Below are 17,962 nucleotides of genomic sequence, written 5' to 3'. Positions count from 1 at the left end.
TTACGAAAAGCAACGCTCGTAGGTCAAATTCCTCTTGTTTGTGCTCATCCCACACACGGACACCACCCCACAGCTGTAAAAGTTCATCAACTAATGGCCTTAGGTACACATCGATGTCGTTGCCGGGTTGCTTCGGACCTTGGATGAGCACTGGCATCATAATGAACTTCCGCTTCATGCACAACCAAGGAGGAAGGTTGTAGATGCATAGAGTCACGGGCCAGGTGCTATGGCTGGAGCTCTGCTCGCCAAAAGGATTCATGCCATCCGTACTTAGAGCAAATCTTATGTTCCTTGCGTCAGCTGCAAAATCTTTGAACCATCTGTCGATCTTTCTCCATTGCGTTCCATCTGCGGTGTGTCTCAACTCCCCGTCCGACTTACGGTCCTCTTTGTGCCATCGCAACAACTTGGCATGCTCTTTGTTCCTGAACAGACGTTTCAACCGTGGTATTATAGGAGCATACCACATCACCTTGGCGGGAACCCTCTTCCTGGGTTTCTGGCCCTCAACATCGTCACCAGGGTCATCGCCTCTGATCTTATAACGCAATGCAGTGCATACCGGGCATTCATTCAAATTCTCGTATTCACCGCGGTAGAGGATGCAGTCGTTGATGCATGCATGTATCTTCAGAACCTCTAAACCTAGAGGGCAGACAACCTTCTTTGCTTCGTACGTACTGGCGGGCAACTCGTTATCCTTTGGAAACATATTCTTCAACATTTTCAGCAAGTTTTCAAATGCCGAGTCAGCTACACCTGCCTCTGCCTTCCATTTCAGCAAATCCAGTGTGCAGCCCAGCTTTTTCAGACCATCATCGCATCCGGGGTACAGCGCCTTTCTGTGATCCTCTAACATGCGATCCAAATTCTCCCTCTCCTTTTCAGTTTCGCAGCGTCTCCGTGCATCAGCAATGGTCCGACCAAGATCATCAACGGGATCATCACGTGCCTCTTCTTCACCTTCCCCTTCACCTTCAGCATCCTCCATGAAAGTATCACCGAAATGAGCAAGATAGCTTTCATCGATGAAATCATCCCCTTCTTCATCTTCTTCCATTATAACCCCTCTTTCTCCATGCTTGGTCCAACAATTATAGCTTGGCATGAAACCGTGCCGAAGCAGATGCATGTGAACATCTCTTGAGGAAGAGTAACCCTTCTGATTCTTACAGATAACACATGGACAGATAACAAAACCCCCCTGCTTGTTCGCATTAGCCACTACGAGGAAATCTTTCAAACCCGTAGTGAACTCGCCGGAGAGTCGGTTACCGTACATCCATTGCCGATTCATCTGCATTATTATAATATAAAATATATAATTAACCATCATGCATTTGTTAAACTAACTAGCTACAAACAATATAAATTAAACAATGAACTGCACACATGCATATTTTATCAATGACACACATGCATGAAAGGTTCAAGTTGCTAACCGCGATCGAGAAGGAAAAAATAAATGAGGAACCTCAAGTGTGGCTCCAACACTTCATATCATGTTTGTTTCACCCTCTTAGGGCATTTCATCAAACACCTTGTGTGCATAAGAGGAACCAAAAGCAAACCTACACCCCCTTGTGAAGCTTGTGAAGAGAAGTGGCACCAAATGGCTAAGTGAGCGTGCTGAACTGGTATATATAGGGGAGGAGCTTTAGTCGCGGTTGGCCTGGCCAACCGCGACTAAAGGCCTTTGCGCACCTTTAGTCGCGGTTGGCCTGGCCAACCGCGACTAAAGCCCCTCACGTGCACCAGCTGGCCACCGAGCGCCCTGGGCCCAGGCCTTTGGTCGCGGTTCGTCTGCCGAACCGCGACTAAAGACTTCATTAGTCGCGGTTCCTACAGTTTCGCGACTAATGGGACTGGACGGAAGCCTCTTTTTCTACCAGTGGGCGTGCAGAGGAACACTGCGTCGGCATGAAAGTGCACGTTCGCCCCCGTGCCGCACAGCGCATAGCGCGGCCGCCTCACGCCAGTGGACAGCATCTCCGAAGACGTGCGGCGGCTACGCGTTCTTTCTTCCTGCACCTGCAGGCAGGCAGGAGAGGAGAGAGGAGAGAGGAGGCAGCTAGCTAGCGTGGTGCAGCTGCATGTGCATGGCTTGATTCCTCTCGCCCTAGGCGACGCGTATTTGAGGACGAAGAGAGGGATCCCATGCAAGTTGATCGCCGGTGGATGTACGTGCGTACGTACGTGGGTGCAAACGGAGGCGACGCGCCGCCCTTGTTTTGTCTGGCAAGGACGTGGAGGAAGGAGGGCTGGGCGATTCCCATGCCAAACAATAATCAACAACGTTGACGGCCGTGGTGTGGCGCTGCACTTGCACAAGAGGGCGAGCCGCCACCTGGAGATGCCTACTTCCCTAGACCAGACTTTCAAACTACTCCTACTATACGTGACTGGCGTCTGGCGCCCACTATCTGAATTTTGGTCTAGCTAGATATTCTAGTCCGACACTAGATATTCTAGTTCCTCAAAGCTAGCAGAACGAGTGCAACAGTTTCGCACCTTGCCGAGCTCCATTGGAATTTTTTTTCCAAAAGATTTGGATTTTTTTTCTATGAACACATAATGGATGGTCTCTATGTACAACAACAACAATAACAATAAAAACAACAAGATGGTCTATGTACCCGTAAGATTTCTATGACTTTTTTTAGAAACATGGTCTGGCGTCTGGCGCCCACTATCTGAATATTAGTCCAGCTACCCCTCGTTGTTTTGCGTGCTAGATATTCTAGTCCGACACTAGATATTCGGCTGGTCATAGTGGGGAGTAACTTAGACTAGTAACATACATATGTTACTAGTCTATGTTACTACCTTCATAGTGGGTAGTGTCATAGGTGTGGTAACATAGTTGCCTTCATTTATTACTTTGTAGACTCATTATGCATTGGAAACCGCTATGTGATGGTAACATATTATGTTACTCTATTTGCCTCTCTCCTCATTAACTACTTGCCACATCACCATTTTTGCTTATGTGGCATCTATGTTACTACCTATGTTACTCCCACTATGACCAGCCTTCTAGTCCATGAGAGCTATCGGAATGAGTGCAACATTTTCACGCCTTGCCAGGCTCCGTGCAAAAAAAGTAAATCCAAAAAATTTGAAATCATTTCTAATCTGCGTCAAACTGCAGCGCCCACGACGAACCGGTTAGGAGCCATCGGAGAAGATATGGATCGGTACATTTTCTGGGTGTGCTCGCCCAGCTTGGCTGAGGATCCGGGCCTCCGCCTCCGCCGCCGCCGAGGATTTTTCGGTCCTGCTGCCACCGGTGTGTAGGGGATTTGGGATTGGATAGGGAGGGCATCGAAAGCAAATTTGCTTGGAGCGTCGGACCTTGCTGCATATTTTGCGCAAAAATTGCGTAATCAGAATCTATGCGGTCGATCTCTCATCCGATGGCCCAGCAACAATTTTTCTATTTTTGCACAGCAAGCTCAGATTCTATTGTAGTCCTTCCCCCGTGAAGATCCCTTTGCCAAATCAGCGACAAGAACTTTGCAATCTAATGCTTGCTTTATACTCCCTTCGTCCTAAAGTTAGTTTACAAAGTTGAGTCAATTATTTTAGGAGGGAGGGAGTATGTGACAAGTTCAAGTCTGCTGCAAGAGTCAGCCCCTCTCGGCAGGCCAAAGTTTCCAAAATTTCAGGTTTGTCCAGTTCTTCAATCATAGCAGAAGATTCCTAGATAGGCTCCAGCCTCGTTACGAGCTACTGCACTGAATGATCCTCTTGTGCCATCCGTGAAAGCTGCACCATCAACATTAACTTTTGAAGCAGGGGCGGAGCCAGGATTTCACCGGGGGGGGGGGGGGGGCATTGAAGCACACATGAGACATAACACAAAAATATTTCAAGTCTTGAATATTGTATCGATATCAAACATGTAATAGTATAAGCTTTACAATAAAAAGACTACATTTCTACTAGTTTGAGTGCAGATCTACGCCCTCCAGCTGGTCGATCAAACAAATCAATAATCTCATTAACATTGAACTTTGCAGCTATTTCCTTCCCAATGTATACAACCATGTAAGGTCGAAGAAAATCGTCATCCATTTTACTTCGGAGACGTGTCTTGATAATCTTCATTGCTGAAAAAGCTCTCTCCGCAGTTGCAGTTGACACCGGGAGAGTGATGACCAAGCGCAATAATCTATCAACCATTGGATACACAGAGGCTTTACCTGTTTTATGCAATGCAACGGTCAAATCAGCCAGTGATGACGAAGAATTCAGCTCTGGATGGTTGCAAACATCTAACTGATAGTGTGGAAGTTGTGACTCCAGGCGAGCCTGCTCTTGACTAGAAAAATCCGCTGGATAGAATTTGTCCACAAGCATGCAAATCTTTGTTATGTCAAACGAGTCATGCCTTGGATCCAAGGATGCACAGAGTGTCATTAGCTCTGTTGTCTGAACGCTAAAACGGTCATTTAGCTCAACCAGTTGTTGATCTATCGCCACATTGAACACATCTGCTTTGTAGTGGTGAAGCACCATGATGTTATTATGTTTATTCCGAGACTTAGTCACATCAACATACCTGTAAATTAAAAATACAGTATATGTGTTAGAGTAAAGCATATGTGATCAATATTATTCTATTATACAGTAGAGGAAAGGGAGTAAGGGACATACTTGCGACTCATATCGGGGATCTCAACTTCATGCTTCACACAAAAGGTCTTAACCTCCTCTATGAGAGGTTCCCATCCTTCCTCTCTTAGATCAGCGAGGAGCACCTTAGTGTTAGAGAGTGTATCTAATGCATTCAAAATGTCCATAGATTTCTTCTGGAGTGTTTGGCACAAGACATCTGTGATTTTCATAATCCTCTCCATGAGGTGCAAAATGAACACAAAATCAAAAGAAACAATTATCCTTAGGGCGCCTCCAGCATCTCCACGGGAATATTGTGTCACCGAACGATCATTCGCTATACTTCGTAGGATTGTAATTGTGGCACCAAACATCTTCCTCAAGCTCCGAATTGACTTGAAGTGCGAACTCCATCTAGTGTCTGCTGGTCTCTGTAAAGAACCTATCTGGTTTGCCCCTTTTCCCGTATCAAGATCCCCCAGTTCAATTTCACGTGCAATTTCGGTGGCTTGATTTGCTAGTAACTCATCATTGCGTTTAGGTGAAGCACTAACAACATTTATGACAAAATTGGCATGTTGAAAAAAATTATGCACTTCATGTACCTCTCGTGATGCTGCAACAAGGGCCAATTGAAGCTGATGCGCCATACAATGAATGTAATATGCATAAGGGCACGCCTTCAGAATTAAAGCCTTCAATCCGTTCCACTCCCCTCGCATTTACTGGCCCCGTCATAGGCCTGACCTCTGATATCTTCCACATTTAAATTGTTATATGCTAGAACAGTGCAAATTGTCTCCTTGAGAGTCAATGCAAGAGTGTCATTCACATGAATGACATCAACAAAACGCTCCTGTATGAACCCTTCAGTGTCAGGAAACCGGAGGACCAACGCCATTTGCTCTTTCTTGGATTCATCGCGAGCTTCGTCAACCATTATACAAAATTTGCTATCACCAATTTCTTCTCTAATTGTTCTTTGCACCTTTCGAGAAAGTATAGCAAGAATTTCCTCTTGAACCTGATGAGATGTGTACTTTGCGTTTCCAGGAGCATTTTCCAAGACAACATCTTTCACCTCCTTGTTATAAGAAGCCAAAAGTTTTACCAGTTCTAGGAAATTACCCCGGTTAATGGATCCCGGAGATTCATCATGCCCTCTAAAAGCACAAGCCTGGAATGTTAACCACCTGCATCATGTCATATAATTGTTTTGTTAGGATACTACAAGATATAATATTTTAATTATTGTAACATAAGATGGAAGAAAAATATTGCTTACCGGATGGAATCAATTGTAACTTTGAGCCTTAGCCTTGCATCTAAAATCGTTTTTGCGGTTGCTTTCCCATACACCTTATCAATATGAGTCATGCTGTTTTTGAAATTATCATAACAACGAACTGAGAAGTTATGGGCTGAACCAGCATCTTTACCCATATGAGTTAAAAAAGCACACTCTTTCCCATTATTCACCTTCTTCCACCTATCAAAGCCCAAAACAGTAAATGTTTCTGAGCCGCACTTCCCAATCGGCTTTCTTGAGAAGAGGAAACAATGGAAGCAATATGCACGCTTTGTGTAAGGTGAAAACTCAAGCCATTCAAAATCCTTGAACCAACTGTACTGGAAACGCCGACGATGTTTTGGTGGATCATCATTATATGGATACTCTCTCATGTATGGCATGTATCGGCCTTCAGAAATATAGAATTGGCGTGCTTCATTTTGCTTATCAAGAGGGAGTTCCCAAATCTGTTTGTGCTTTCCAGGGTCTCGCTCGAATGGTGTGCTTCCGATTCTTTGTTGTTCTAGAACTTCTACTTCTACAGATGCCTCAATATTTTGCTTGGGGGGTGGCATATCAACTGAACTGAGATTGGGGACACTGTTATCAGTGGGTTGCTCTATGACATCGACCTCCACGGTTGCATTTGCATTTTCAACTGCAGAGTTTGAAGCAATTGGCTTGAAAAAATTACTTATCGGTGGTGTCTTCTTCTTCCTCATGACCTATGCAGTTCTTATATAAGTACAAAGCAGATATGTAATCTGAAATTGATGTGACAAGTGCCAAAATATACTAAGTCACTAACCACTAAGTAGTAAGTACTAACAGTTGATCAATTGATTTATTGAATCAAACTGACGAGTAGTATGAACCTGACAATAATACCTCCTTCTCTGATCACGGGACAGGATCAGTTAGGAATTCGGTGTGGGCTTGTGGCGATTCCGTGCGGCTGCCTGTACTGGATTGATGCGCGGTCGGTGGCAGCTTCGCGAATCAGCAATCGACGACGGGCGAAACACGGCGGCGCGACGCCCGGCGGCCGACGTCAATGAAGCCCTAGCGCCAGCGGCTAGCGGCGCGTCGCGGACGAAAGAGTCCAGGTCTCCAGGAAGCTAGTCGCGTGCGTGTCGTTAATCGTTGATCGATTGAGATGTGGATGCTACCAGCGTATACATGCGTAGTATGCAGGCTGCAGCCTTGGCCCTTGGCCCTTCTTGCGTTTTGGGCTTGACATGAGTTTAGCCCATGCACTAATGGCCTGATGGCCGGATAATTATGCCTAAACTATTAGTACTAGTCCCCGCTGGAGTTCGTTGGGGGGGGGGGGGGGGGGTCTGGCCCCCGCTCGCCCCCCCACTGCCTCCGCCTCTGTTTTGAAGTTCCAGCGCAGGTGGTAACCATCGTGGTGCAACGCCTGACGATGGCAAGGGCGATCTCTGAACCGGCTTCTTCAAAACTTGCAACTCGTCAATGAAACAGTTGACAAAAACCGTGCATACTAGCTTGGCTCTGGTGCTCCCCTTCGTGTATTAATTTCATTTGGGCATGAAAAATAGCACACATGGTGACAACCAACCTACTCACTTCAATATGGTTTAGAGATTCAAACATAGAGAAAAGCTAGTTCCGCACCAAAGGTTCAGCAGTGTTCTATATGTGATGCACCACATATCGTCTTCACATAGAGACCAAACGCATCGGGTGTGTGTGCACTGAATCTACGATTGAAACTAGGAATCCTCCGCTCATCGGACCAGTAGTTCATGGAAACATTTGCACTCTAGATTTGGGCTTAATACAAAATGATATGTAAGATTACAATATAATTTTATTAAAAGTTCCCTTAGTGTGATTGAGTAAGTCAACTAAATGCATGGACAGGAAATATTACATTTACTCCGGAGCTTGTGCCAGCGTTTTGGTGATGACGGAACTTGGTGGATGTCGAAACTTATCTTTTTTCGTAGCAATACGTCAATTTTCTCCTGTTGCAACGCATATGAGTAGACCAGTAGTAGATATACTAAACAAATAAGCAAAGCTGATGTGGTATCCTGCCTGGGCTCACAATCGCGCAGTCTTCCTCAACGTCCACTGCGACCGTCCTTACTTCGCGCGCTCCCCCGATCGCGCAGTCGACCGAGTCCTCCTCAACGTCCACTGCCACCATCCTTACTTCGTGCGCTCCCCCAATCGCGCAGTCGACCGAGTCCTCCTCAACGTCCACTGCGGCCGTCCTTACTTGGCGCACTCCCCCGATCATCGTCGCCACCGCCACAAGGTAACCAGGCGCTGCAGCGCATGGTCCGGCTGGTGGACGACGCCGTGAGCCGCCACCTCCCTCCACAGCGCGACAGCCATCGCAACGCGCAGTGGCATGCGCGGCGCGGCAGCGAACTCAACCCGGAGCGTGCGGAAGGCTGCGGCGGCACGCAGGCGTGCAACCCCCAAGGCCTACCCGCCTGGCCAAAAGCAGGAGCGTGGCCTCGCAGCTGCCGCGGACATCGCTGGGCAGCGGGGCACACGTGCGACCAGCTATGGCGGCACGTAGGCTCATGGCGCAGGGGTCGAGGCCCATCACCCTGGCTGTAACTTCTGTGCGGACGTCGTTGAGCGGCGGCACACGCGTGCTGCCGGCTTCGGCGGCACATAGGCGCACTACCCAGGGGTCCAGTTCCATCGCCCTGGCTGTAACCTCCGTGCAGACGTCGTTGGGCAGCGGCGGCACGTAGGCGCGTAGCCCAGGGGTCGAGGCCCATCGCCCTGGCTGTAACCTCCGTGCGGACGTTGTTGGGCGGCGGCACACGCGTGCTGCCGGCTTCGGCGGCACATAGGCGCGCTACCCAGGGGTCCAGTTCCATCGCCCTGGCTGTAACCTCCGTGCAGACGTCGTTGGGCAGCGGCACACGTGTGCTGCCGGCTGCGGCGGCACGTAGGCGCGTAGCCCAGGGGTCGAGGCCCATCGCCCTGGCTGTAACCTTCGTGCGCACGTTGTTGGGCGGCGGCACACGCGTGCTGCCGGCTTCGGCGGCACATAGGCGCGCTACCCAGGGGTCCAGTTCCATCGCCCTGGCTGTAACCTCCGTGCAGACGTCGTTGGGCAGCGGCACACGTGTGCTGCCGGCTGCGGCGGCACGTAGGCGCGTAGCCCAGGGGTCGAGGCCCATCGCCCTGGCTGTAACCTTCGTGCGGACGTTGTTGGGCGGCGGCACACGCGTGCTGCCGGCTTCGGCGGCACTTAGGCGCGCTACCCAGGGGTCCAGTTCCATCGCCCTGGCCGAAACCTCCGCGCATACATGGTTGGGCTCGGGCTGGACGCGCGTGAGGCGGTGGTTGGACGCGAGGGAGCTGGTGCGGTGCGCCTGGGCATGGCTTGTCACACAGGAGAATGTCGTGTCGGCATGGCAATGCACGTCCGCCCCCGCGCTGCCCAGCGTGCAGCACGGCCGGTTCGATCCAGTGGACTCCATCTCCGAAGACATGCGACGGCTGCGCGTATTTTCTTTTCTTCCTGCACCTGCAGGCAGGCAGGAGAGGAGAGAGGAGAGAGGAGGCAGCTAGCTAGCGTGGTGCAGCTGCATGTGCATGGCTTGATTCCCCTCGTCCCGGGAGGCGCGTATTTGAAGAGGAGGGGAGGGATCCCATGCAAGTTCGCCGGTGGACGTGAGTACTTACGTGGGTGCAAACGGAGGCGATGCTCCGCCCTTCTTTGGTGTGGCGAGGACGCTGAGGAAGGAGGGTTGGGCAATTCCCATGCCAAACAACAATCGGTTACGTTAACGGCCCGAAAAATATCCATTGCGACCGGGTCGTACTCAACTGAAAAAGATCCTGTATAAAAGAAAATTCCCTTAACGGCCGTGGTGTGGCGCTGCACTTGCACACAAGGGTGAGCCGCCAGCTGGAGATGTCTACGTCCCGAGACTAACTTTCTAGAATACACGTCTGGCGCCCACTAAGTGAATTTTGGTCTGGCTAGATATTCTTATTTTGAGGAAGCTAGATATTTTAGTTTGTTAGAGCTAGTAGAACGAGTGCAGCATCTTTGCACCTTGCCAGGCTCCGTTGGGGAAAAAAAATTAAATCCAACAAAATTGGATTTCTTTCTACGAGTACATAATGGATGGTCTTTGTGTACCCGAAAAATTTCATTAACTAATATGATGTTTTTTTTCTAGAAACCTCGTCTTATTTATTCAACAAAGTTCGGAGGAATGGTTACAATATCATGTGAAACACCAAACCACACATGTGTACTAAAATCAAGAGATAAGAAAAAAATTATAGTAGGGTGTTTCGGTGTCCAGGCTCAGCTGCATCCGGTTAGAAAAAAATTCGTAAAAGCTTAAAAAAATCTATTTTTTTGTGCGGTAGACAATTTGATGCCTGAGGCCCGCTCCAAATTTCAAGTCATATAGATATCTGAGCAGCTCTCAGCAAAATAGACAAATCAGGACAAAACAGTACATGAATAGTAAACATTTTTACAGACCCTCAATTTGTCTTTTTTGCTGAGAGCTTCTCAGATGTCCAAATGATTTAAAAATTGGAGCGGACCTCACGCATGAAATTGTCTACCACACAAAAAAATTGGAATTTTTTTAAAGTTTTTAGTATTTGTTTTGATTTTTTTCGTCAGCGCGGGCGCAAAGATGAATTTTCAGAAAATTTGGCCAAACTGTCAGCTTCATAATTTCCACATCTTGACTCATGAATAAAATAACAATCTTAAAAATCCCTTCTTCTATCATTAGACCATCTACAACCGCGAATATCAGATCCCAGCTATATATTCTTATTTTGAGGAAGCTAGATATTCTAGTCCGTAAAAGCTACCAGAACGAGTGAAGCATTTTCGCACCTTGCTGGACTCCGTTGGGGAAAAGAAATAAATCCAATAAAAAATTGAATTTCTTTCTATGAGTACATAATGGATGGTCTATGTGTACCCTTAAATTTCATTAACTAATAGGACGCCAATAAGTGTCACACGTTTGGGCGTTAGGGAGTCCGCCCACATATTTTGTGTGGTGTATAAGAGGAATAGCCCACACACCTACGTGTGGGCAAAACAATTAGCGTCCATACGCCTCTTTTTCCCCCCCGATCTCTCTCACACGCGTGCGTGTGGGCGAAGTTGATAACGCCCACACGTCCGTATGTCAGGCCTCGTACCTCCTGGTCTCGCACGCCACGCGTGACGGTCATCGCGCGCCCGCAGTTGCCATGGTCCAGACCCTCGTCCATGTTCGTTTAATTGCAGTTGCCATGTCGCTGAACTACGGTTGCCATGTCGGACAACTGCAGTTGCCATGGTTGCTCAACTGCAGTTGCCATGTATGGTCTGATCTAATGTAGTTGCCATGATTTCATAACTTTAGGAGTTGCCACATACTAACACTAGGCAGTTGAGAGAGTTGCCATGTGCTCACAAGCATGCTAGGGCAGTTGCCATGTAAAAAGGAAGAGTTGCCATCTGCTTACGTGCACGTTAGGGCAGTTGCCATGTACATGCACGTTAGGGCAGTTACCATGTACATGCACGTTAGGGCAGTTGCCATGTACCATGCAAAAACATATGTCAACTCGGTAAAAGAGAGTTGCCATCTGCTTACGTGCACACTAGGCAGTTGCCGTGTACCCTGCAAAACACATGGCAAACTCGGGTAAAAAAAGAGAGTTGCCACCTGCTTATAAAAGCACACTAGGGGCAGTTGCCAGTGCAAAAACACATGGCAACTAGCAGCTTGGGTGTGGGAGAAGAGAAGGACGTGTGGGCAAGATGCCAAATACCCACACACTAGCCCTTGTGTGTGCGTGCAAAACGACGTGTGGGCGAACTGCTGAACGCCCACACACCAGCCCCTCCTGTGTGGTGAAACGGCCGTGTGGGCGACCGACTGAACGCCCACACATCAGGCCAGTCCTACGTGGCACTAGAAACATGCCAAGATTCGAGCGCTCACGAACGGATGCGAATCCACGCGTGTGGACGAGATGCAAACGCCCACACGTGTGGGCGTTAACATTTCCGAACTAATATGATGGTTTTTCTAGAAACTTCGTCTTATTTATTCAACAAAGTTCGGAGGAATGGCTACAATATCGTGTGAAACTCCAAACCACCACATGTGTGTACTAAAATCAATAGATAAAGAAAATCTGGCCAAACTGTCAGCTTCATAACTTCTACATCTTGACTAATGAATAAAATAATAATCTTGAGAATCTCTTCTTCTATCATCAGAGGATCTACAACCACGGACATCAGATCCCATCTACATATTCTTATTTTCAGAAAGCTAGACAGTCTAGTCTGACACTAGATATACTAGTCCGTTAGAGGTAGCAGAACGAGTGCAGCATTTTCGCACCTTGCCGGGCTCCGTTACGAAAAAAGTTTAAATAAAAATGAATTTCTTTCTACGAGTACATAATGGATGGTTCTTATGTACGGACCATAAAATTTCATTAACTAATATAATGTTTTCCTAGAAACCTCATCTTATTTATTCAATAAAGTTGGGAGGGATGGTTATAATATTGTGTGAAACACCGAACCACACGTCTCTACTAAAATCTAGAGATAATTTTTTTGGCTAAACTGTCAGCTTCATAATTTCTACATCTTGACTCATGAATAAAACAACAATTTTGAAAATCCCTTCTTCTACTATTAGAGCATCTACAACCGTGGACACTAGATCCGTCCGCACAAACGCCCGCGAACATGCTCAGGACCGTCCGCGGGCAGTGATCGAGCAACCCTCAAATTTCCTTGTCTGCATTCAAATGCCTCATATTTTCAAACTTTAAATCCATACAAAGCATGAAAGAGGAAAACCTACGTGCTACGTAGATCAACTAAAACCTACACTACACTATCATTCTCATCGAAGGTGTCCACGATCTCTGTGCTGGGCTCCGGGTACATGCACGGTAGCCGTAACTCCGGCTCCTCCAGCTCTGCCTTCGCGTCGGTCTACGCCTCACCCTTTGCTTCTAGTTCAGCCAAATGCTCTTCGATCTCCGCACGTTCTTGCCGAATGTAGCGTCATTTGGCCTCCACATAGACCTTATCTTGATTGGAGTCCAGGATGGTAATTTGCTCTGCCATCTCCGGCACTTGAGCGACCTTGAACTTCACCATGGCATCCTCCGTGGTGAAGGTCGCAACAAACTCCGGCTTCTCTGCGTCCTCTTCTTATGAATCTGCCCCCTTCATGGGCTGTTGTTGCTCTGCTCCGGCTGTGGCTCCCCCTCTGGTTGTGGCTCCCCTTCTATTCCTTCTCTTCCTCCCCCTCCTCCTGCTCCAGCGAGTCCGGAGGCAGGCTGACTACGATCCAGGAGTGGCACGCCTAGCCCGAATCTCCTCGAGAGCTGGAGGCGATGCTCTGGCGTCAGAATCGCGTACATGGTCACCCTCTGTCGGGCCATGGTGAGCTCGAAGGGCGAGCAGAGAGGGAGGCATAGAGGGAAGTAGTGGATTTTGGCTAGAGCAGATGGTGCAGAGAGGAAGCGGATGTGGCCAGTGTTGGGAAACGTAGCATGGAAGACAAAAAAATTCTATGCACACGCAAGATCTATCCATGGAGATGCATAGCAACGAGAGGGGAGAGTGTGTCTACGCACCCTCGTGGACCGTAAGCGGAAGTGTTTCACAACGCGGTTGATGTAGTCGAACTTTCTTCACGATCCAACTGATCGAGTATCGAATGTATGACACCTTCGCGTTCAACACACGTTCAGCTTGATGACGTCCGCGCCTTCTTGATTCAGCAAGACGGCGAGGTAGTGGGTGACTTCCGATAGCACGACGGCGTGGTGATGGTTATGGTGATGCGATCTTCGCAGGGCTTCGTCTAAGCACTACGAAAATATGACCGAGGGAGTAAACGGTGGACGGGGGTGCCGCACACGGCTAAGACAATGTTCTGGTCCTTGTGTGGCGCCCCCTCCTCATGTATATATAGGTGGGAGGGGAGGAGGCAGCCCCTAGGGCGCCCCAAGAGAACTGGCGGCAGACCTAGGGCTGCTGCCTTGCCCTGCGCCCCCTTCCTTATTTGGAGTGTGGGAGGAAGGGAGGGGAGGGTGGCGCCCCCCTTTCCTTTCTCCTATGAGAGGGAAAGGCAGGAGCCCCCTTTTCCTTCCCTAGAGCTAGCCAAACAAGGGAGGGGGCGCACCAGCCCCCTTGTGGGCTGGTCTGTCCCCTCCTTTGGCCCATAAGGCCCATATCTTGCCCGGGGGGTGCCCAGAACCCCTACCGGTGACCCGATTCCTTCCCGGTATGTCTCGAAACGCTTTCGGTGTCCAAATAAAATCTCCCTATATATCAATCTTTACCTCTCGACCATTTTGATACTCCTCATCATGTCTGTGATCTCATCCGGGACTCCGAGAAACATTCGATCACCAAATCATATAACTCATATAACACTATATCGTCAACGAACGTTAAGCGGGCGGACCCTACGGGTTCGAGAACTATGTAGACATGACCGAGACACCTCCCTGGTCAATAACCAATAGAGGAACCTAGATGCCCATATTGGCTCCTACATATTATACGAAGATCTCTATCGGTCAAACCGTTATGACAACATACGTAATTCCCTTTGTCCATCAGTATGTTACTTGTCCGAGATTCGATCGTCGGTATCTTCATACCTAGTTCAATCTCGTTACCGGCAAGTCTCTTTTCTCGTTCCGTAATACATCACCTCATGACCAACTCCTTAGTCATTTTCTTGCAAGTTTATGATGTGTATTACTGGGAGGGTCCAGAGATACCTCTCCGATACTCGGAGTGACAAATCCTAATCTCGATCTATGCCAACTCAACAAACACCTTCAGAGATACTTGTAGAGCATCTTTATGATCACCCAGTTACGTTGTGACGTTTGATAGCACATAAGGTATTCCTCCGGTTTCCGGGAGTTGCATAATCTCATAGTAGAAGGAATATGTATTTGACATGAAGAAAGCAATAGCAATAAACTGGACGATCAATATGCTATGCTAATCGGATGGGTCTTGTCCATCACATCATTGTTCTAATGATGTGATCCCGTTATCAAATGACAACACATGTCCATGGTTAGGAAACCTTAACCATCTTTGATCAATGAGCTAGTCTAGTAGAGGCTTACTAGGGACACAATATTTGTTCATGTATTCACACATGTATTTAAGTTTCTGATCAATACAATTCTAGCATGAATAACAAACCTTTATCATGATTTAGGAAATATAATAATAACCATTTTATTATTGCCTCTAGGGCATATTTCCATCAGTCTCCCACTTGCACTAGAGTCAATAATCTAGTTCACATCACCATGTGATTTAACACCCATAGTTCACATCGCCATGTGACTAACACCCAAAGAGTTTACTAGAGTCAATAATCTAGTTCACACCATCATGTGATTAACACCCAAATAGTACTAAGGTGTGATCATGTTTTTCTTGTGAGAGAGGTTTAGTCAACGGGTCTGTCACATTTAGATCTGTATGTATTTTGCAATTTTCTATGTCTACAATGCTCTGCATGGAGCTACTCTAGCTAATTGCTCCCACTTTCAATATGTATTCAGATCGAGACTTAGAGTCATCCGGATTGGTGTAAAAGCTTGCATCGACGTAACTCTTTACGACGAACTCTTTATCACCTCCATAACCGAGAAACATTTCCTTAGTTCTCTTTAGGTACCTTAGGATAATTTTGACCATTGTCTAGTGATCTACTCCTGGATCACTATTGTACCCACTTGCCAAACTCGTGGCAAGGCACACAACAGGTCTGGTACACAACATGGCATATTTTATAGAACCTATGACTGAGGCATAGGTAAGAACCCTTTCTTTGACTGATCCATTTGGAACTCCTTCAAAATCTTGTCAAAGTATGTGCTTTGTGAAAGTCCTATTAAGCATCTTGATTTATCCCTATAGATCTTGATGCCCAATATATAAGTAGCTTCACCGAGGTCTTTCATTGAAAAATTCTTATTCAAGTATCCTTTTATGCTATCCAGAAATTCTATATCATTTCCAATCGATAATATGTCATCCACATATAATATCAGAAATGCTATAGAGCTCCCACCCACTTTCTTGTAAATATAGGCTTCATCATAAGTCTGCATAAAACCATATGCTTTGATCACCTCATCAAAGCGTATATTCCAACTCCGAGATGCTTGCACCAGTCCATAGATGGATCGCTGGAGCTTGCACACTTTGTTAGCATCTTTAGGATCAACAAAACCTTCTGGTTGCATCATATACAACTCTTATTTAAGAAATCCATTAAGGAATGCAGTTTTGACGTCCATCTACCAAATTTCATAATTATAAAATGTGGCAATTACTAACATGATTCGGACTGACTTAAGCATTGCTACGGGTGAGAAGGTCTCATCATAGTCAACTCCTTGAGCTTGTCGAAAACCTTTTGCGACAAGTAGAGCTTTGTAGTGGTGACATTACCATCAATGTATGTCTTCTTCTTGAAGATCCATTTATTTTCAATGGCTTGCCGATCATCGGGCAACTCCACCAAAAGTCCAGACTTTGTTCTCATACATGGATCCTATCTCAAATTTCATGGCCACAAGCCATCTATCAGAATCTGGGCTCATCATAGCTTCTTCATAGTTCGTAGGTTCGCCATGGTCTAGTAGCATGACTTTCAGGACAGGATTACCGTACCACTCTGGTACAGAACGTGCTCTGTTCGACCTATGAGGTCTAGTAGTAACTTGATCTGAAGTTTCATGACCATCATCATTAGCTTCCTCTTCAGTTGGTGTAGGCATCACGGGAACGGATTTCTCTAATGTGCTACTTTCCAGTTTGCGAGAAGGTACAATTACCTCATCAAGTTCTAATTTCCTCCCACTCACCTTTTTCGAGAGAAACTCCTTCTCTAGAAATGTTCCATTCTTGGCAACAAAGATCTTGCCTTCAGATCTGTGGTAGAAGGTGTACCCAATTGTTTCCTTAGGGTATCCTATGAAGACACACTTCTCCAATTTGGGTTCGAGCTTATCAGGCTGAAGCCTTTTTACATAAGTGCCGCAACCCCAAACTTTAAGAAACGACAGCTTAGGTTTTTGCCAAACAACAGTTCACACGGTGTCATCTCAATGGATTTAGATGGTGCTCTATTTAACATGAATGCGGTTGTCTCTAATGCATATCCCCAAAACGGTAGTGGTAAATCAATAAGAGACATCATAGATCTCACCATATCTAATAAAGTGCGGTTACGACGTTCAGACACACCATTACACTGTGGTGTTCCAGGTGGCGTGAGTTGTGAAACAATTCCATATTGTTTTAAATGAAGGCTAAACTAGTAACTCAAATATTCACCTTCGCAAACAGATCATAGAAACTTTATTTTATTGTTATGATGATTATCTACTTCACTTTGAAATTCTTTTAACTTTTCAAATGTTGCAGACTTGTGTTTCATCAAGTAGATATATACATACCAACTCAAATCATCTTGAAGGTCAGAAAATAACGATACCCGCCGCGTGCTTCAACACTCATCGTCCGCATACATCGGTATGTATTATTTCCAATAAGTTATTAGCTCACTCCATTGTTCTGGAGAACGGAGTTTTAGTCATCTTTCCCATGAGGCATGGTTCGCAAGTATCAAATGATTCATAATCAAGTGATTCCAAAAGTCCATCCGCATGGAGTTTCTTCATGCACTTTACATCAATATGACCTAAATGGCATTACCACAAGTATGTTGCACTATCATTATCAACTTTGCATCTTTTGGCATCAATATTATGAATATGTGTATCACTACGATCGATATTCAATAAACCATTTATATTAAGTTTATGACCATAGAAGGTTTTATTCATGTAAACAGAACAACAATTATTCTTTGACTTAAATGAATAACCGTATTGGAATAAACATGATCCAATCATATTCATGCTCAACGCAAACACCAAATAACATTTATTTTAGGTTCAACACTAATCCCCAAGGTAAAAGGAGCGTGCGATGGT

At 46.5% G+C, this 17,962-nt stretch overlaps 1 protein-coding gene across 1 annotated transcript; it reads right to left on the bottom strand.

Moving 5' to 3' along the window:
- Positions 1-3,962: 3,962 nt before the first annotated feature.
- LOC123107709 (zinc finger MYM-type protein 1-like) lies at positions 3,963-7,044 on the bottom strand. The gene is made up of 4 exons (XM_044529654.1): positions 6,803-7,044; positions 5,909-6,639; positions 4,663-5,816; positions 3,963-4,567 (listed from the first exon to the last, which is right to left on the bottom strand). The coding sequence occupies exons 2-3, from the start codon at positions 6,634-6,636 to the stop codon at positions 5,321-5,323; spliced, it is 1,224 nt and encodes a 407-aa protein (XP_044385589.1). The 5' UTR covers positions 6,637-6,639; positions 6,803-7,044; the 3' UTR covers positions 3,963-4,567; positions 4,663-5,320.
- Positions 7,045-17,962: the final 10,918 nt, after the last annotated feature.

Source organism: Triticum aestivum, chromosome 5A, assembly GCF_018294505.1.
Source record: "Triticum aestivum cultivar Chinese Spring chromosome 5A, IWGSC CS RefSeq v2.1, whole genome shotgun sequence".
In the NCBI taxonomy this organism is placed as follows: Eukaryota; Viridiplantae; Streptophyta; class Magnoliopsida; order Poales; family Poaceae; genus Triticum; species Triticum aestivum.
The sequence above is the reverse complement of the archived record's forward strand: the minus strand, read 5'-3'. Positions and strand labels throughout refer to the sequence as shown.

What these genes read in the sequence shown, in the direction of transcription:
- LOC123107709 (XM_044529654.1), bottom strand. Translation starts at nt 6,636, where the DNA reads ATGAGGAAGAAGAAGACACCACCGATAAGTAATTTTTTCAAGCCAATT. An exon ending in GTTACAATTGATTCCATCCG is followed by an intron (nt 5,817 to 5,908) that starts GTAAGCAATATT and finishes GACATGATGCAG; the next exon opens with GTGGTTAACATTCCAGGCTT.